The sequence below is a fragment of the Hyla sarda genome, chromosome 8 (assembly GCF_029499605.1).
Source record: "Hyla sarda isolate aHylSar1 chromosome 8, aHylSar1.hap1, whole genome shotgun sequence".
NCBI lineage: Eukaryota > Metazoa > Chordata > Amphibia > Anura > Hylidae > Hyla > Hyla sarda.
The window spans coordinates 145,663,895-145,685,186 of NC_079196.1; the positions used below are offsets into that span (position 1 = coordinate 145,663,895).

Sequence of the window (21,292 nt, forward strand, 5' to 3'; positions counted from 1 at the left end):
TCCGGTCCCCGACCGGCTAGCGGCGGGGACCAAAATTCCCACGGGTATAACTGTATGCCCTGCGTCCTTAAGGACTCACGATGCAGGGTGTATGCATATGCCCTGCGTCCTGAAGAGGTTAAGACTTTAACAGACCAGTGCTACAGCACACAGTCGCTGTGTACTACACCCGCTGTGCACTTTCTCTCTCAATCTCACTCCCTTCCGTATCCATACTTCTAGGCTGGATTTGGGCTTGAGGTGAATCGCTTCTGTAAAAAAGCTTTTCTGTGCAACACACTGCTCTGTCTCTCTCTGCAAAAGAACACTGATGTGACTAGGAGGTGAATTGCCACTGTAAAAATGCTTTTCTGTGCAACACACACTGCTCTCTGTCGCTCTCTCGGTAATAGAACACTGATGTAACTGTCTGCAAGATTGCTGCCGATTATATAGGGTTGTGACATCACAGGGATGGCTGGCTGCTGTTAGCTGCATGTGATTCAGGGTCATCCCGCTGATCCTTGTTCTCGCCTTCCCAGGATTCCTTGTCCCATGTCCTCACATGTGGATCAGACATTTTAGATGTCCCCTCGAGCGACACCCCTGAGATCATCCTGTATAATGTATAGATGTAAGTGCCGTTCTCCTGCGCTCGCATCTCTGGAATAGATAGGATGATCGCAGCACATCTATTATTCATATTTCCCGCAGAGAGCTGTGATTGGTTCCAGCCATCTGGCATGTGATATGCATTGTATTCACATCACTGGCCGGATTGAGTATAGTGCAGTGATGCAAGCGCAGGAGAAAGCCGCTCCATCTCTGCAATAGAAAGGACAATTGTATCGGGTGTCAGATACTACAGCTCTCATTATGGAACAGTCTGTTTCATGCTGGGAGTAGTAGTACTACCTAAAAATTTTTACAAAATAGAGAAAAAAAAGTGAAACACGCACTTTATTAAACACATTATTAAAATATATTACTAATAAAAATGTGCCTACAATTTATTTGGATCAAATCAATTTTTTTTATTTTTTATCTCTAGTTGTCGTATTGTACACTGCTCAAAAAATAAAGGGAACACTTAAACAACACAATGTAACTCCAAGTCGATCACACTTCTGTAAAATCAGACTGTCCACTCAGGAAGCAACACTGATTTACAATCAATTTCACATGCTGTTATGTAAATGGAACAGACAACAAGTGGAAATGATATGCAATTAGCAAGACGCCCTCAATAAAGGAGTGGTTCTGCAGGTGGTGACCACAGACCACTTCTCGGTTCCTATGCTTCCTGGCTAATGTTTTGGCCACTTTGGAATGCTGGCGGTGCTTTCACTCTAGTGATAGCATGAGACAGAGTCTACAACCCACACAAGTGGCTCAGGTAGTGCAGCTCATCCAAGAGGGCACATCAATATGGGCTGTGACAAGAAGGTTTGCTGCGTCTATCTGCATGGTGTCCAGAGCATCGAGGCCCTACCAGGAGACTGGCCAGTACATCAGGAGACGTGGAAGAGGCGGTAGGAGGACCACTACCTCCACCTTTGTGCAAGCAGGAGCAGAAGGAGCACTGCCAGAGCCCTGCAAAATGACCTCCAGCAGACATCAAATGTGCATGTGTCCACTCAAACGGTCAGAAACAGACTTCATGAGGGTGGTATGAGGGCCCTATGTCCACAGGTGGGGGTTGTGCTTACAGTCTAACACCGTGCAGGACGTTTGGCATTTGTCAGAGAACACCAAGATTGGCATTTTGCCACTGACGCTCTGTGCTCTTCACAGATGAAAGCGGGTTCACACTGAGCACGTGACAGACGTGACAGAGTCTGGAGACGCTGTTGAGAACATTCTGCTGCCTGCAACATCCTCCAGCATGACCGGTTTGGCGGTGGGTCAGTAATGGTGTGAGGCGGAATTTCTTTGGGGGGACGCACAGCCCTCTATGTGTTTGCCAGAGGTAGCTTGACTGCCATTAGATACCGAGATGAGATCCTCAGACCCCTTGTAAGACCATATGCTGGTGCGGTTGGCCCTGTATTTCTCCTAATGCAAGACAATGCTAGACCTCATGTGGCTGGAGTGTCAGCAGTTCCTGCAAGAGGAAGGCATTGATGTTATGGACTGGCCTGCCTGTTCCCCAGATCTGAATCAGATTGAGCACATCTGGGGCATCATGCCTCGCTCCATCCACCAACGCCACATTGCACCACAGACTGTCCAGGAGTTGGCGGATGCTTTATTCCACCTCATCAGGAGCATGCCCAGACGTTGTAGGGAGGTCATACGGGCAAGTGGAGGCCACACACTACCGAGCATCGTTTTGACTTGTTTTAAGGATATTGCATCAAAGTTGGATCAGCCTGTAGTGTGGTTTTCCACTTTGATTTTAAGTGTGACTCCATATCCAGGCCTCCATGGGTTGATAAATTTAATTTCCATTGATAATTTTTGTGGGATTTTGTCAGCATTCAACTATGTAAAGGCAAAAGTATTTCATATGATTAGTTCATTCATTCAGATCTAGTATGTGTTATCTTAGTGTTCCCTTTATTTTTTTGAGCAGTGTAGTTATAACATTATTTATCCTTGTTTGTATGTAAATACTTATTGTTATAACCAGTCATTTATCTGAGAAAGACACAATAGTTTGCTGCAAGGACAGTGAACATATGCATATTTATTGGTTTTCCTCTTTAATACTTGTGGATATTGGTATTGATTGATTTTAAACTGATCATTTTCTTGCCTATATGACAAGAGAACACATCTCTCCAATCATTGACATTGTCCCTTATCTTTTTGCTTCTGTTTATTTCTGCTCTGAAACAGCTGGATCAAGACGATAAGGCCATATGAACAAGAACCATTGTGCAATCAACAAGTGATTATTTTTAAGGGTAGCCACCTCTTTGATATGTGTATTACAGTATCAGTCTAGCTCATGAAAATGTTTTAATAGCCTGGAACAAACAGTCTAGCTCAGTGGTTCTCAACCTTGGATACAAGTACCCCCAGGGGTACTTAGCAGTTCTTCAGGGGGTACTTGAAAAAAAATTAGTAATGACAGCCGCTGGTTACTGGTCTGGACCACTTTGAAAGAAATGGTAGGCTGACGTCACTGCATCGAGGAGCGGAACCGGAGGACAGCAAAGGGGAGCGTAGGCACTGGGCTGCTGTGGGCAGTAACTATCATCAGCTTTGTTTCTCCATTGCCCCTGCAGACCGGAGACCTACTGCTATGAGCCATAGCAATAGGTCCCCAGACCAGAGGAGCAGTGGAGCACCAAAGTCGGACAGTATGTTGGCCTACAACTATATATGGGGGCAGATTGGGGGCCTACAGCTATATTTGGGGGCACAGAGGGGGCCTTATAACTTTATGGTGACGCAAAGCAGGTACTATTACTGTGTGTGACAATAAACATGGGATGTTTGTAAATAGGTGGGTGTTGTACTGCAGAAAGGAGCCTAAAATGTTTATTTGGCTGGTTCTGTGGAGAAGTTTTGTATGGGAGAAATCTCAATGGCAGTCTATGCCAGATAGTGAAGAAAAGAAAAGTAAAAAACTCCAGTTAGAGAAGACGTCACCTGTAAATCGGGGGACTGGGAAGATAGGGAGAGGAACAGGGGGCCTGTTATAGAGGAAAGTTAAGCATATGAATTGTACTATAATCATTACAAAATGCATCAAATAACGGGGTACAATATTTTGGGAATGGGCTGTCAAGGGGTACTCAGGCAAAATAGGTTGAGAACCACTGATCTAACTCTAGGCCTCATATTTCTTCTTGTTAAAACCATGACTTCTGTCAGACACTAGGATCTTAGGTCAGCCTCGCATGATGTCCACTAGGGGAGGAATTGTGCCTAATATGCTGACTTTACAAACATCATGAAATAAGGATAATAATTACAGCCATGAATAAGCATGCACAGGACAGCCGAAATGTGTCAGTGATTTAATGAAAAGGCTCGAAATGAAGACTGGATGATAAAATTTCAAGAGGAGCGGGAAATTATTTTTTCTGGTTATCGCTAGCAAATGACAAGCTGCTTACCCCAAGGGAAGCTGCAACTACCCACTAGATAAAACATGTGGTACGTATTGCCTATTCTGATAAATAAAAGTCTTTTTGAATGGCCCAAGTCTTCCAGAATGGAAGCTGTTCAATGCTAGAGCAAATCTACTGTACGGTAGTGGTGGTAGGGTATTTAAGTAAGCCACCAAACATCAAATTTATTATAAGGGGGGTCAAGTGTGAGAGAGTTGTTCATTTCTGTTCAGACCACATATTTTGCACTTTATTTAGTTGTATACAGATCACATCAATTAATTTCTGTCTTTTTTCAATTACTTTTTTCTAGGCTTCTTAACATTCAGATTGCTAATATAAAATTGTAGCAATACATTGCTCTTAAAAGGAATACATTAACATATATTCTGTAAACTCTAGACCATTTATGGCCTATTGGGATCCTAAAGACATACAGTGTTCTAAGCAAGAGGATATATGGCTGTAATACCTTTAGTCGTTGAAATATTTTTTCTAGAGAAGGCCTATAGTCTATGTCATCCATTGTACCACCAATTTTAGGTTACATAAAATCCAGGGTGCTAATTGGATTGCATTACATATTAAATCAAATATAATGAAGCTGAAATGCTGCCAAATCCAGCAAATAATTTGTTTTACATGCATTAGTTCTACTAGATGATGTGTTACCAAGATAATTGGTAAAGGTAAAATGTATGTATGTATATATGTGTATATATATATATATATATATATATATATATATATCCAGAATCTGAAATTCTACATATATATATATATATATATATATATATATATATATATATATATACACACACACACAGACATTGTTGCAAAGAAACTGTGTATTTCCTTAGTTAACCCAGGAGAAACCTCCACCTGTGGCCTAATTAATGAGGTAACAGAAAGGGGAAGTGTGTTTAAAAGGAAGTCAAACTGAATAATCTGGGCTCTCCCTAGAAGACAGCAAGGTGGCTGTAGGGAGAGGCAGTGGTCCTGGTGAGGAACACACAGCCCGAGTTGTGAGTGGCCCCAAAGAGTGATGTGGAAGAGACGCACAGCAAGAGGTTGCAAATGCTGTGTGTGAACAGTGAGTAGAAGGTTGCAGGAGGCATAAATTTAACTGGCCGGGAAAAGCCTACCAGTTGATAGACAGGGCATGCTGGATTGTTTAGTTAGTGGCTGGTCGGTCTAGGGTTTTATTTTGTTTCTGTGTTATGTTTTTATTTATCCTGCAACCTGTTTAATAAAGCTGGTGAGGGGCTGGACTTGCATAAAGTACTGTTGTTTGCCTGCTGATTGAAGTGGAAATGTGTCCTGTGGCATTGTCAAGGACAATCCCAGAGCTATCCCCAGGGAGAAATCATTCAAATATACACTGCTCAAAAAAATAAAGGGAACCCTAAGGTAACACATCCTAGATCTAAATGAACAAACTAATCATATGACATACTTTCATCTTTACATAGTTGATTGTGCTGACTACAAAATCACACAAAAATTATCAATGGAAATCAAATTTATCAACCCACGGATGTCTGGATATGGAGTCACACTCAAAATCAAAGTGGAAAACTACACTACAGGCTTATTCAACTTTGAAGTAATGTCCTTAAAACAAGTCAAATGAGGCTCAGTAATGTGTGTGGCCTCCATGTGCCCATATGACCTCCCTACAATGCCTGGGTATGATCTTGATGAGTTGGCAGATAGTCTCCTGAGGGATGTCCTCCCAGGCCTGGACTAAAGCATCCGCCAGCTCCTGGACAGTCTGTGGTGCAGTGAGACATGATGTCCCAGATGTGCTCAATCAGATTCAGGTCTGGGGAACAGTCAGGCCAGTCCATAGCATCAATGCCTTCCTCTTGCAGGAACTGCTGAAACACTTCAGCCACATGAGGTCTAGCATTATCTTGCATTAGGAGATACCCAGGGCCAATCGCACCAGCATATGGTCTTAAAAGGGGTCTGAGTATCTCAACTCAGTACCTAATGGCAGTCAGGCTACCTCTGGCAAACAACCAAAGAAATGCCACCCCACACCATTACTGACCCACTGCCAAACCGGTCATGCTGGAGGATGTTGCAGGCAGCAGAAAGTTCTCCACGGCGTCTCCAGACTCTGTCACGTCTGTCACATGTGCTCAGTGTGAACCGGGTTTAATCTGTGAAGAGCACAGGGGTCCAGTGGGGAATTTGCCAATCTGGGTGTTCTCTGGCAAATGTGAAACGTCCTGCACGGCGTTGGGCTGTAAGCACAACCCCCATCTGTGGACGTCATACCACCCTCATGGAGTCTGTTTCTGACCATTTGAGTGAACACATGCACATTTGTGGCCTGCTGGAGGTCATTTTGCAGGGCTCTGGCAGTGCTCCTCCTTGCACAAAGGCAGAGGTAGCGGTCCTGCTGCTGGGTTGTTTCCCTTCTACGGCCTCCTCCACATCTCCTGATGTACTGGTCTGTCTCCTGGTACTGCTTCCATGCTCTGGACACTAAGCTGACAGAGACAGCAAACCTTTTTGCCACAGCTGGCATTGATGTGCCATCCTGGATGAGCTCCATTACCTGAGCCACTTGTGTGGTTTATAGACTCCGTCTCATGCTACCACTAGAGGGAAAGCCCTGCCAGCATTCAAAAGTGACCAAAACATCAGCCAGGAAGCATAGAAACTGAGAAGTGGTCCACTCCTTTATTGGGGGTGTCTTGCTAATTGCCTATAATTTCCACCTGTTATCTGTTCCATTTGCACAACAGAATGTGAAATTGATTGTAAATCAGTGTTGCTTCCTGAGTGGACAGTGTGATTTCACAGAAGTGTGATTTACTTGAAGTTACATTGTTTTGTTTAAGTGTTCCCTTTATTTTTTGAGCAGTAATATATATATATATATATATATATATATATATATATATATATATATATATATATATTATATATATATATATATATATATATATATATATATATATATATAATATATAGTATAGTAGATAAAAACAACAAAACTAAAAAGTAAAAAGTTACTCTTTTTTTCCCTGCTTTAGTCACAAAAGATATAATATCCCTGATTAACCTTATTTTTTATATTTAAAATAAAATTAACACTGAATTTTTGTATTGTGCTCACACATTTATAATTGCCAGTGGATTGACTTTTTGTAATATTTTCTCTTTTGTAACCAGCTCTCTGTGTGTAAGATAATGTAACATTTTAAACAATATCTTCATGTTAATAAAAGTGACAAGAACAGAATGACAAAGACCCAATTTTACTAGTAAACATGATAAACAGCTTTCCTAAAGCTGATGTGGACACTAGAACACTAGTACATAAATCATGAAACAGAGCTATATTCAGTATAATTCACAGAACAGACAGCTATTTATTCTCCATATGGAAACTAGTAAGATACCAATGTCCTAGATATACAGCGTTTTACAATGATGTTGAATCTTCATTTACAAAGGATATTTCTTATAACAGTAAAAACATGTCAGAGTATCACAGTTATAAGTGCTTATTCCAGTTCCCATCCATTAGGAAACTTTAATCTAAGCTCAAAATCACATATTCATTTTAGAACGCCTGTATTTCCTGTATGAGTAAGGCTAGTTTACCTGGCTGAAACGTGTTACTGTTTTATCCTATGTTGGTTGGTGCTTTAATAAAGAAGTTGATTGTACGAGATACTGCGCTGGACCTATTTTTTATTCTGAATACTCCTGTATTTCCTTATATGTAAATAAAGGGGTAAATAAAGGCATATGGAGTTCCTAGATGGATTCTACTCTCGGAATGCCTCTTATTAGCCAAAACGGAGAGCCATTAAAGGGGTACTCCGCCCCTAGACATCTTATCCCCTATCCAAAGGATAGGGGATAAGATGTCAGATCGCTGGGGTCCCGCTGCTGGGGACCCCGGGGATCGCCGCTGCGGCACCCCGCTATCATTACTGCGCAGAGCGAGATCGCTCTGCACGTAATGATGGGCGATACAGGGGCCGGAGCATTGGAATGTCGCGGCACCGCCCCTCGTGACGTCACAGCCCGCCCCCGTCAACACAAGTCTATGGGAAAGGGGCGTGGTGGTCGTCATGCCCCCTGCCATAGACTTGGATTAAGGGGACGGGCCCTGATGTCATGAGGGGCGGAGCCATGACGTCACACTGCTCCGGCCCCTGTATCGCCCTTCATTACGCACAGAGCGAACTCACTCTGTGCAGTAATGATGGCGGGGTGCAGCAGCGGCGATCCCCGGGGTCCCCAGCAGCAGGTCCGCGGCAATCTAACATCTTATCCCCTATCCTTTGGATAGGGGATAAGATGCCAGGGGCGGAGTACCCCTTTAAGTATGGTTTCCTCAGTGTGATCATGTCTTAAATGCTTACAAAACTTCTGTCATTTATGTTTATATTTGACACTATTCTTTCACCTTACTTTACCTGGCCTTATGACATAACTCACTTCTCACATAACCTTTTAGAAAAAGGCTGTCATGTTCATATACATTAAGAATAACATTATATCTGACCATTATATGACTTGTTTAATGCATTTTTAGCAGTATTTTTCAGCGGTTTTCCACATAAAATTATAGGGGGAGATTTATCAAACCCTGTGCAAAGGAAAAGTTGACCAGTTGCCCATAGCAACCAATCAGCTTGCTTCTTTAATTTTTTAAAAGGCCTCTGAAAAATGAAAGAAACAATTAGATTGGTTACTATGGGCAACTTGTCAACTTTTTCTCTGCACATGGTTTGTTGAATCTCCTCCATAGTCTTTTGTAAATATATGCAATTTTCAAACATGCCTCCTTTTCATGTTACATCGGTATCTGCTCCTTGTTTACTTCTAGTTGTCTAGGTTACAGACACATCACCTCTTTACTAATAAAGCTGTGGCTAGGCTGCTGCTGATGCCACACCCATTCTCTGCACAGGAGAGGGACAGATTCCTATACATTCACACTTGCTGCCCTGCCAGCTTGTTTGTCAGGAACCTTGGGGGAGATTTATCAAGCATTTTCAACAAATTTTATTTTAAAAAGGTTATATTGATGGTTTTTGTGGCTTCTTGTGCTGAAGTGATTTTTGTCAAAATTTCCTTAAACAATTTTGTCCTTTTGGCTTTGGTGACTTTTCAAAAAAAAAAATAAATAAATAAATAAATAAATAAAATGTTACAAACTTGCACAGGGCTTAAAATGTACCAAATCAATACCAGCAATTTGTTTGCTTACAAAACTTGCTTACTACAACAAATATCCCAAACATGAATAGGTGCGCCAAATTTATTACACTGTGTTCAAATTTGGATAAATTATGCGCACATACACCTACCATGAGTCTGTTTAGTTAGTTACGCTAAACACAGCTAAATACACATTGATAAATCACCCCCCCCCCGTATCTTTATGTAAACATAATTACTGACACTTTAGACACAGACCCTGCTGCATGTGTGCAAGCAGTGCTGTGTCAGTGAGTCCAGCAAAGTGCTAGTAGCTTGCACACAACCAGCAGAGTGAAAGTGTCAATCATAGAGCAAGAGTCTGCTCCCCACCGAAAGCAGGAGGTGAGAATAGACTTAGCTCTGTGCAGAAAACCCCTTTAATAGTAAATTCAATGTAAGTGATGAGTGAAAGAAGCAGGGGAGGAAGAGAATCTAAGTGAATAAAGAAGCATTTTTTTTAATAATGAAATATATATCAAAATGTCTTATCTTTTCTTGTACTCTTGACATCAGGCTTGAGGCGCATTTAGAAAAAAATTACAGTTTTATGAATAATAAATTAATTCCGTTGTTCAGTATGTAGCTCTGTACAGTTGAGATCTACAGTTAGCAGCCACAATACTTACCTTGTTCATGTTTGTATCTTACAGCAAATGAAGGCTCTGGGGAAGCAAGTCAAAAGGAAACATCAACTTGTGACATCTGTCAGTTTGGAGCAGAGTGTGATGAAGACGCGGAGGATGTCTGGTAATATTTTCTGTAATAACAGATCTATCCATATTTACCTTATTGAACATTTGTTTAAGGAATCCTATTTCTAAAGAAATTAAGGCAGCACAATCCAGCTTCCAAAAAAACGAAAAACATGTTGCACTGGCTAGTGCTGTTTTTTTCTTAATCCACTTAATTCTAAAGGGAAATATAAATACACGGGAAGGTATTTATATTACAGACAGTCCAGCCATGAGTGTTTGTTGAGTGCCACACATTTTCTTTCTTTGTGAATTTGATATATGTCCTAGACTGTGTATGTGTTAGAGCACCATCGCTAGCTGGATTTAAGACAGACTGTGTTCCATAAGTATGTTGTCTGCAGTATATGTGACTTGCAGTCAATAGGAGCTGTGGCAGTTTTTTTCCATTTGTGTTGTCGCAATTAAGCACAATATCACATCATGCTATAGGAGCACTCAAAAGGCTTCATGTACATAACAATGAATGGGTACCCACACATAGACAAACACAGCAAATACAATTCTCCTGACATATGTCACCAAGCCATGTTGTTGTGAAGTGGTAGTAACCTCAAAGCATACATCTCAGGATATATTGAGTTTAGAGATATCTTAAGAAAGGACAAATCTTTTTGTTCTTTTTATGAATTTTATCATCAGTAAACACCATTATTCTATTAGATATTTTAAGAATATCAGATATTATATATTAATCCATAGCTATACATGCACATATGAAGGAAGTTTTAAACACTTAAACCTTTGTTAAAAATAATAAATGGTTGTCTGATCAACATCTATTAGTTTTCTATGGTCTTCTTCAGAAAGGGGTAAAAAATTGAAAAACATACCACACCTGTCAGTCTGTGTGTGGTATCGCAACTCAGTTACATTGAAGTGAATGGAGCTAAGTTGTAATAGCACACACAACCTGAGGACAGGCGTGGACCTGTTGAAACAATTAGCTTTGTTTTTTTTTTTTTCCTGTATAATACAGGATCTACCGCATTTATCGGGGTATACCACGCACCGCCCTATAACACGCACCCTAATTTTACCAAGGATATTTGGGTAAAAAAAGTTTTTTACCCAAATATCTTTGGTAAAATGAGGGTGCGTGTGTGTGTGCATGCGTATACCCCGATACACCCCCAGGAAAGGCAGGGGGAGAGGGGCCGTCGCTGCCCGCTTCTCTCCCCCTGCCTTTCCTGGGGTCTAGAGCCCTGCTGCCGCGGCTTCTCTCCCGCTGGCTATCTGCACCGCTGCCCGTTCTCTCCCCCTGACTATCGGTGCCGGCGCCGATAGCCAGGAGGAGAGAAGCGGCGCCGGCAATGGGGCAGCGCGCCGATAGCCAGGGGGAGAGAAGGGGCAGCTGCACCCTTTGCCAGCGCCGCTGCCCCGTTGCCTCCCCCATCCCCGGTTGTATAATTACCTCTTGCTGGGGTCTGGTCCGTGCTGCTTCAGGCCTCCAGTGTGCATCCCATGCGTTGTTGCTATGCACTGCACGGTGCGGCGCAATGACGAGTGACATCATTGCGTCTCGCAGCGCATAGCAACGACGTAGGGGACGCACACCGGAGGCCTGAAGCAGCGCGGACCCGACCCCGGCAACATGTAATTATGCAACCGGGGATGGGGGAGGAAACGGGGCAGCGGCGCCGGCAATGGGTGAGCTGCCCCTTCTCTCCCTCTGTCTGTCGGCGCCGCTGCCCTGTCGGCACGATAGTCAGGGGGAGAGAAAGGCCGGCAGCAGGGCTCTAGACCCCAGGACAGGCAGGGGCAGAGAAGCCGGCAGCGCTGGCGGTCTCTGCACCTGCAAAGCTGCTGCAGTTCAATGATTTAAAGCGCCCGCTTTAAATCATTGAACTGCAGTGGCTTATCAGCGTATAACACGCAGGTAGACTTTAGGCTAAAAATTTTAGCCTAAGAAGTGCGTGTTATACGCCAATAAATACGGTATATATAATGATATATTTTTTATCATTAAGATCAGTAGATGGATTACAAAACTGAAACAGTTGGAAACATTTGTCACTGCTAAATGTGGTACCATTTGTCTCTCATACTTCTCACTTCCATGTCAGTATGGTAGTAGAACTCCAAAAAACATGTAAATAGCATATAGGTTATATCATTTAGATATACAAAACTTGAAAATACAAAACTTTTAAGTTTTTTGGCTCCTAGTTGTGAAAGCAGAGATATAAATATGGAGCAGGAGCACATATTGGTTAATGTTATATATTTTCTGTATTTGCATTTGAAACAAACTATCTTGTAACATCTTTTTCTTTATAAATCTGAGTTTAGACAATTCTAGCACAACATTTGTAACTGCACAAATAATAATCCGGTTTTGATCAGCATCTTAATAGCAGCAGCTGCTGTTTTGGAATTTACTTGCATGAATTTCACATACACTTGTTTGAAGCTTGTTTGAACTATTGAAGCTATTTGTAGAAAATATTTCATATAATTATTCTGGTATGACAAAATGCTTAATCTTATTAAATGTGGAACCAGAAGATATATAACTTTGCAGTCTATGCTTGTGGGTTTGTATCGGTGGGGATTGGGTGCTATGAGACTTTTATTGAATTAAGCAGGCAAAGGAGCGCAGTACTTATGAGTGTTGCAGCCCCTTCATTTTTGCAATCAATGAGGTTCTCAGCATCAGGACCCCCACCAATTAAAACTTCTGATATGTCACTATGATATATATATATATATATATATATATATATATATATATATATAAACCATGTTGAACTGTAGACCTTCAACCAGATACATGGCAGCTCAGGGCTCAAGTTCTGCAGGAATGTTTGGGATAGGAGTTCCTGCACTTTTTTACATTAATCCTATTATCAGGACCAGCCCTTGAGTGAAAAGCTTGGGTGAGTTCCCACACTTTTGAACTTGACCCTTATAGTGGTACCTCAAAAAAAAAAAAAAAAAACAAACACTAACACTTAACTTTTAATGATATATATATATATATATATATATATATATATATATATATGTGTGTGTGTGTATATATATATATATATATATATATATATGTTTAGAGGTAAATTATGCCTAGGTTCTAACAAAACATTCACAATGCAATAAAGCTTAGATCACTATGTGATCTGTATACACACAACTGTACATGGGTAATGAGGGAAAGATGCTCAAGAAATAGAGTTCTCCCTATGTTTACTCTAATCAAACTAGAATCCTACCTAGAACCAGTGTAACTACCCTCATAAGGGCTGTCCCACACAGGAACCTAGATTAGAGTCCCTCAAACGCAAACCCTACAGACAGATTGAGAAAAAAAAGGGAATAATAGAATAAGTTAGAGAAAAAATTGAAGGGATAGCAAGGGTACTTGTCACAATCTCACTCTATTGGTCCAGCAAAGACGCTATAGAGAGTGTGATGGTGCAAGGGTTAAAGCCACCAGACCTCTGGGTATCCACTACTAGTCCCAGCAAGTCACCACCTCTGGGTATCCACTACTAGTCCCAGCAAGTCACCAAATTAACCCTTTGATAAACGTGTTTCACCAGAGCTTTCTTCAGAAAGGTGAACTCCTATATTTAGAAATGAAAGACCAGAGATGATTAATTGAACATTTAATCTGAAAAAAGGTATCACAGTGCTATGTATAAAATAAACAAATGACATACAGTTACAAAAATATATAAAAGAGTTCAGCAAGACAAGTTCAGAAAACAAAACGAAAAGTCCTTATAGCATAATGGTATAGCAGTCCTTGTGAGTGAGAGTCCAGTTGTTCTTAGGATGGTTTTTCAGCTTTTTGCCACAGGCTTGAACCAAAGGTTTGTCCAGCATCTCAGTCTTATAGTGTTTTTTCTGGAGAGAAGACTCCATCGCCCCCTCCCATCTGATCCCACCATATATAACCATCTTGCATTGGCCAAGGAGATGATGCAGGGACTATCTGGTTCCATTCTAATGAAACTGACTGCCATACAACAATTACCTTTTTCCACCAATTTCAACTGATATGGGGTTACATGCAGGTAAATAACCAGGGTTGATGGCAATCACTACCTCAGGAAAAACACACAGGTAGAAATACAGATTTTGGACAGTTTAATGGTTGGGTCACATGTGCCATATTTTGCTGCATTTTTCTGCAGCTGATTTAACTACCTACTGACTTCAATGGGTAGGAAAATATGTAGCAGCACATACGCAGCAATGACCCAACCCTTACTTGTAAAAAATAAAAATAGGGTTAATGTTGGTAAAGTGATGTTTCTGTATGATAATGCATATTGTCTCGTGAAAGCAGAACAAAGTATTAACTATGATATTTCTGTTTATGAGATGATGTATTTTTTCCTTTACTTGTTCTGGAAAAACATATGTCATTAATTATAATAATTTACTTTCATTTGTTCAATGTCTGGTTTCACAAAGCCAAAATATTCAGCCACTAAACATTATTTTGTTTTCTGTGTATGTTTTTTTCTGTATATTTGCTACAAGGTAAAAAAAATATTATGAAACTCTATATATATATATATATATCTATCTATCAAATATCTATCTATCTACCATCTAAGTCATATATATATATATATATATATATATATATATAATACATATAAATATATAGACAGCTCATCTCTATGATAACAGACATCATTCAAACCAGTGATGAAAAACAACTCTGAGATGAGAGGAAAATAGTAGATTGTGGCTGCGGTCTGTAATTGTGGATGTGTTGTCATGACAACCTGCTTTAGAAAAGGTCAGAAAGTAAAATGTGATTACTTGTTATAATAGTGATATCATTCTGCATGCCTTGATATTTTTTAGCCAAAGGGTCTGTGGTCACATGTTGCTTCCATGATTGAATTCTGCGCTTTAGTGGAACTAAGATATAGATCTAATGACTTGCAAGAATGGATAAATAAAAATAGCCATAGCACTGGTTGAGTTCAGCATAACTACTGGTTTTGTCATGCCTTATGCTTAAAATACAAGTTTTTGGTACATATCGACAGCCTTTGCAGATTATAGCTTATACAATAGAATAGGCTCTGACAGTTGCTATTCTATTCACAATCGGAAGGGTGTTAGCTTTAAACAATAAACAATGTTCCTCTGTAACAGTGGTCATTTTCGGTGTCTACAATATGCGTCTTCTCCTCATTTAAGGCAATTTGTGTAAATCATTTAATGATCAACCAGACTAGTTACCTGATATTATGTTTGATTCTATATTGTCTTTTAAGCCTCATGCACAGCTCTGTACAAATGTTGAGATTTCTATGTGGCCGTATTATATTTCTGTGCCTTGGAATTCAATTTTTTTTCTGAAATACAGATGCTGTATGTTTAATCAGATGCAGTATTAGAGATACTGGCCCCTAGAAGCAATGCTTCTTCTGGAGAATAACTCTGTAATACTGCATTTACCTACAACTTTATTTTACTGAGTAGCAGAGGCTTTCTGTACTTCAATACAGCCTCCGCACATGAGACCTAAAATGAGATATTAAATGTTTTATATACATAATTCAGTACATAGGCACAAACCATGACAAGCCAAATTGTGTTTTCTTTCTCTATATCCCATAATCCCTATTAATTTGTGAATAGCTCAAACAGTGTACAGGAAGGATGGAGAAAATGCCAAGAGCACCCACCCATTTGTTAAAGAGGACCTATGACCAACCCAAATAAATTCAGGTTTTACTGTAATTAAATAGCGTAAGGTGCCCTGATTAAACATCTTTTTACAGTTTCTTGATATGCTCTTAAATTTCTGAGAGCATTTATAGTTTGTCTGACAATTTAGGGAAACACTGAGAACGACTGACGTGGAAAAGGATTTAGGAGTCTTATTTAAAGGAGTAGTCCGGCGCGCATTTTTTCATTTTATCCCGTCCGGGCTGCAAAATAAAAGAAAACAAACTTTCTCTTACCTGCCAACAAGCCTCCGGAGCTCCAGTACACTCCAGTACAGGTGTTCGGTCCCCGGGCTGTATTCTTGTTACTTCCTGTTAGCCCCGCATGTCATACGGAGCTTCAGCCTATCACCCGCCATAGCGATGTCCCGCCTCAGCCAGTGATAGGCTGAAGCTCCGTGTGACGTGCCGGGCTAACAGGAAGTAAGATGAATACAGCCCAGGGACCGAACATCTGTACCGGAGCTCCGGGGGCTCGTTGGCAGGTAAGAGAAAGTTTGTTTGTTTGTTTTCTTTTATTTTGCAGCCCGGACGGGATAAAATGAAAAAAGTGCGTACCGGACTACTCCTTTAACAGTAAATTTATCTTTAACAACCAGTGTCAGACCGCTTCTGCCAAGGCAAATACACTCATGAAATGCCCACGACAAGGAAATAATTCTACCAATGTACAAATCACTAGTCAGACCACACATGTGAACAGTACTGGGCACCAGTGTACAAGAAAGATATAGTGGAGCTGGAGAGGGTTCAAAGATGAGCAACCAGAGTAATACAGGGAATGGGAGGACTACAGTACCCAGAAAGATTATCAGAATTAGGGTAATTTAGTTTAGAAGAAATATATCAGTGGCAGTACAGAGATCTCTCCCATGATCTATTTATACCCAGGACTGTATCTATTACAAGGGGACATGCCTTACATCTGGATGAAAGATGGTTTCTACACCAGCACAGATGGGGGTTCTTTACTGTAAGAGCAGTGAGACTCTAGAACTCCCTCCTGGAGGAGGTAGTCATGGTGAACTCATTAAATGAGTTCAAAAGAGGCCTGGATGTGTTTCTGGACAGTAATAACACATTACAGATTATGGATATTAGATTTATAGGGACAGAACATTGATCCAGGGATTTATTCTGATTGCCATTTCGGAGTTGGGAAGGAATTTTTTTCCCTTGGTATGGGGCAATTGGCATCAGCCTCATAAGGGTTTTTTGCCTTCTTCTGAATCTACACAGTAGGGACCAAATAGGGTTATAGGTTGAACTTGAACTTCTGCCAAAAATTTAAATCACAGCTTAGTGTAACCCCTTACTTGCTGTGCTGCTGCGTCTGACATCTAGGGGGATGGGTGGAGTCCTCTGTTCAGTATATCTTTAGAATACATTGCTTTGTGGGTTTTTCTGTTTCCAACTGATGTAGGGAGTGTAGTAAATAAAAAGTCCTCTGCTGCCCCACTTACAGTTTCCTTCTTCCTCCTATTCGCTCACAGTTAAAGTCACTACTCTCCTTCCTAGCTAAGCCATAAAGGTTCCCCCCTGACTGTCCCATTGGTAGTCTGGCCTTTGCTTTTGACTGTTTTACCTGTTTCACAGTTTTTGGGAATATGTCCGTAATAAGAATCCCAAATACAGACATAAAACAGACAAAATATCATCAGTATTTCAATAGTATTACCTTAGTATTGTTTCTATATTTCTGTATGGTAAATACTAATGGGTTTTGTACTAGACAAAAAAAATTAATGACACTTGATTGAAATGCAATATAGATGCATCCATCTTAATCCCTCTCGGTAGATCTCAATAGGCAGTTTTCATCTGCAAAGCAGATGAAAGCAGCACATGCTGCATTTTTGATATACAAGCATATTTTATATGCCTGTATGAATCGCCCCATAGATTAACATTGGCATTATAGAATTATACATTAGCTTTGTAATATGGTACATAAAAATGGAGGCAATACAGTCACAAAATACACTTGTGGGAAATTGGTCCATTTGCTTGACTTTTTCTTTCTGTCTTTTATTTTCCTTCTGCTTCCATTCTAAGAATCTCCTTTCTTTTATAGTTGCATTTTTCAGGATTTAAGAAATATTTTGATTATGTTCCAGATAAATTACACTACTATATAGACCACTAAGTGTGATATAATGACATTTTGGCTCAGTTTAGGTAACCATGTCATAGTGAATCAAGAGTAGCTGATATTGAAGCATTAGATATTTGTTTATACTTCCAGTATATCCTTGATATGTTTTATCTCAACTTATGTATGAAACGTATGACTTTTTTTTATATGGAGACAGATATAAGAGCATAGAGTGGACAACTTGGGTCCATATAAATTATTGTACAGAGACTATGTTAGAGGTGCAGGGATCAGGAAAATAACACCTGTGATCTTGGCAAGACAATTTATTTCAGAAACATATAGTGGATTCTGTATACTGTAAAATAGTATGGGCACATTTATTTCCTCTTCACTTGCATCATTCATTTGTATGTTTAGTGTTCCTTTAATTCTAAACATGTATGGTGTTCAGTTTTGGTCGCCTGTTCATAAAAGGGACACTGCGGAGTTGGAAAGGGTGCAGAGACGCGCGACTAAACTAATATGGGGCATGGAACATCTTAGCTATGAGGAGCGATTAAAGGAGTTACAATTGTTTAGTCTTGAGAAGAGACGTTTAAGGGGGGATATGATAAACGTATATAAGTATATAAATGGCCCATACAAAAAATATGGAGAAAAACTGTTCCAGGTTAAACCCCCCCAAAGGACGAGGGGGCACTCCCTCCGTCTGGAGAAGAAAAGGTTTAGTCTAAAGGGGCGGCACGCCTTCTTTACCGTGAGGACTGTGAATTTATGGAACGGTCTACCTCAGGAACTGGTCACAGCAGGAACAATTAACAGCTTTAAAGCAGGGTTAGATACATTCCTGGAACAAAATAACATTAATGCTTATGCAGAATTATAAAACTACATCCCTTTCCCTTATCCCCTTACATCCTTCCCTTCAATCCCCTGGTTGGACTTGATGGACGTATGTCTTTTTTCAACCATACTAACTATGTAACTATGTAACTATGGGACACTTTACTGTCTTACATAAAATGTTGCCATTTGCCTGGCTTAGTAGGGCTAAGATAAAAGACTAAACTGACATTTTGTAGCATCCTAAAGACTACTGTTCACTGCAACAATACCTTCACTTGTTACTTGATTACCATTGATTGACACTTCATATATTTTCTTGCTTTCTTTTTTTCTGCTGTGAAAAGTAATTTGTGAAAATTATAGAAATCCAATTGTAGACTCATATTCCTGAGGGTGTTTTGACATTTTCTGGGCTCCGCTCCATGCAATATGAATATGACTTCAGATATACTGACTGGACTTTGTCCTTGAACAATCATCCATGATGGGAGGATAGTGGGAAGAATGAATTTTGTCTCTGTTAATATGATACAAAAAAGTAACAAAAATGGAATAGAGGTTTGTAGATTTAGTGCAACCATGACCAGTGATTAAAAGTGGATTTTAGTTAATGACAGTCCAAGAACACATGTACAATCATCCGTATAATTAAATAGACTGCAGAGCTCAGATAAAAGCCATGTTAATAAATATATTTCCCAGGATTTTGTTTTCTCTTTATGTTTTATAGTCTTGGAGCCTTGGTCAAATAAATCCTTATTTATCTTTCTAGTTGTTTAGTTTTCCTGACTTACTTACTGACATACTGCTTAAAGGAGTACTCCAGAATAGGAAAATTGTACTCCATACTGCCAGCAGTAAAAAAATAATCACCAATCACCGGCCGCAACAAAGTCCCGACTCGGCCGGCGATAGGCTGAGCGGCAGTGTGATGTTTTCCTCCCCAGCACCTGCTGCCGGGGCCAAAAATGCCACACTACCGCTCTGCCTATCGCTGGCCTAGTCGGGACTTCGGAGGCACGAGGGGAGCGAAGGAAGGTATGTACCTCTTTATTTTTTTTTACTGCTGGCAGTATGAAGTACAATTTTCCTATTCTTGAGTACTCCTTTAATATATGTGTGAATAGATTTGGTTCTCTCTATCTAACAAAACAGAGCTTTGAGCACTGTAAATATAAATTAACAAACAGTAGGGAATCTTTTACATTGATCACATAGTCCATACAATTTGTTTATGTTACCCATTATAAGTTATAGAATACTGTCAATTTATTATAACCTTCCTTCATGAGTCAATCAGTGAGTAGGACCACCTATTGGACTCCTAGATCCTGAATGAGCAGGAACTAAAATAATTAAAATAATTGCAAGTTATACTGAATCTTTTGCCACAAAATTAGACATCAATCTGGCAGGTTCCCTTCAGATTCCCTTCAGCAGATAATTTTGGAATTATATGGTTAAAAAAAGAAATGGTAAAAAGAGTGGGCATTGATATTCAAAAGATAATTAGGTTTGGTTGTGGCCATGTAATTTTTTTATTCATGTAGTATGTTGTAGAGCTCTGTCCCATACATTACACAAAGTATGTAAAAAAAAAATCTTATCTTTTCATGGGAGTAAAGTTGCAGGAGAACTTCAATACATTTTCACTAATTAAATAGACTTGCATAGTTCCTGAGGTTTAAAAAAAAAAAAAATCCATAACATTCAACCTGTAACCCTACTGTGTTGATCCAAAGGAAGGCAAAAAAAAAAACTTACAAGGCAGATGTCAATTGCCCCAGACTAGGGTAAAAAAAATATCTATATATTCCTCGATTGTCTCACCTCCAGAAATCTAGTACCCATAACTTGTAATATTATATTTTTTTAAGGAAGGCATCAAGGCCCCCCTTTTGACATTATTAAGTGAATCAATCATTACAGCCCTGTGTGGTAGAGCTGTGTTCCATAATCTCACTGCTCTTACAGTAAAGAATCTGTCTGTGTTGATGTTGAAATCTTTCCTCTAGATGTAGAGGATGCGCCCTTGTCATGGGTACCGACCTAGGTATTAAAAAAAAAAAACTCTACACTGTCCATACATATATTTGTACATTGTGATTAAATCGGCTCAAGACATCTTTTCTTCAAACTATACAACCCCAAGCTTGACAACCTGTCTTTGTACAGCAGCTGTAAAATGAGTGATTACAACTCCTTTTCTCTGTCCTTTTAAGTTTATGCACATGACTGTATTTAATATTGTACAGATCAGTTATATGGCACCCATTGTCCACGCTTACAAAGTGTAAATGTATGACCTTGCATTCGGTTTTTTTGTATGAAGGAAAAAGGAAGTTGTTTTTAGAAAATGGATAGCCTTGTCGGCATTGTACTTTGTATCAAAGCACCTGGGCCTAATGAACATTCTAATAAAAATGTGATCCTTAATGAATTTTAAAGAGTCATGGGTTTATTAGCAGCATAGAATAAAGTTTCCAAAGTCGTGGTTTATGGCCTGAGCTCAAGGTGCTGGGATGAGACAGGAGCCGATGTTAAAGTCATTGTAAAGATTTATTCCTCATTAACCGTCTATGGCAATGTTTTGAAAAGGATTTTGCCTCACAAAAC

At 39.9% G+C, this 21,292-nt stretch overlaps 1 protein-coding gene across 1 annotated transcript in view; it reads left to right on the forward strand.

The window, feature by feature from the left end:
• TMEFF2 (transmembrane protein with EGF like and two follistatin like domains 2) overlaps positions 1–21,292 on the forward strand; it is an 896,284-nt gene that overhangs the window by 463,314 nt on the left and 411,678 nt on the right. Inside the window, exon 5 of the mRNA XM_056536247.1 lies at positions 9,932–10,028. Coding sequence (XP_056392222.1) covers positions 9,932–10,028 — 97 coding nt within the window. The remainder of the gene's footprint in view (positions 1–9,931; positions 10,029–21,292) is intronic.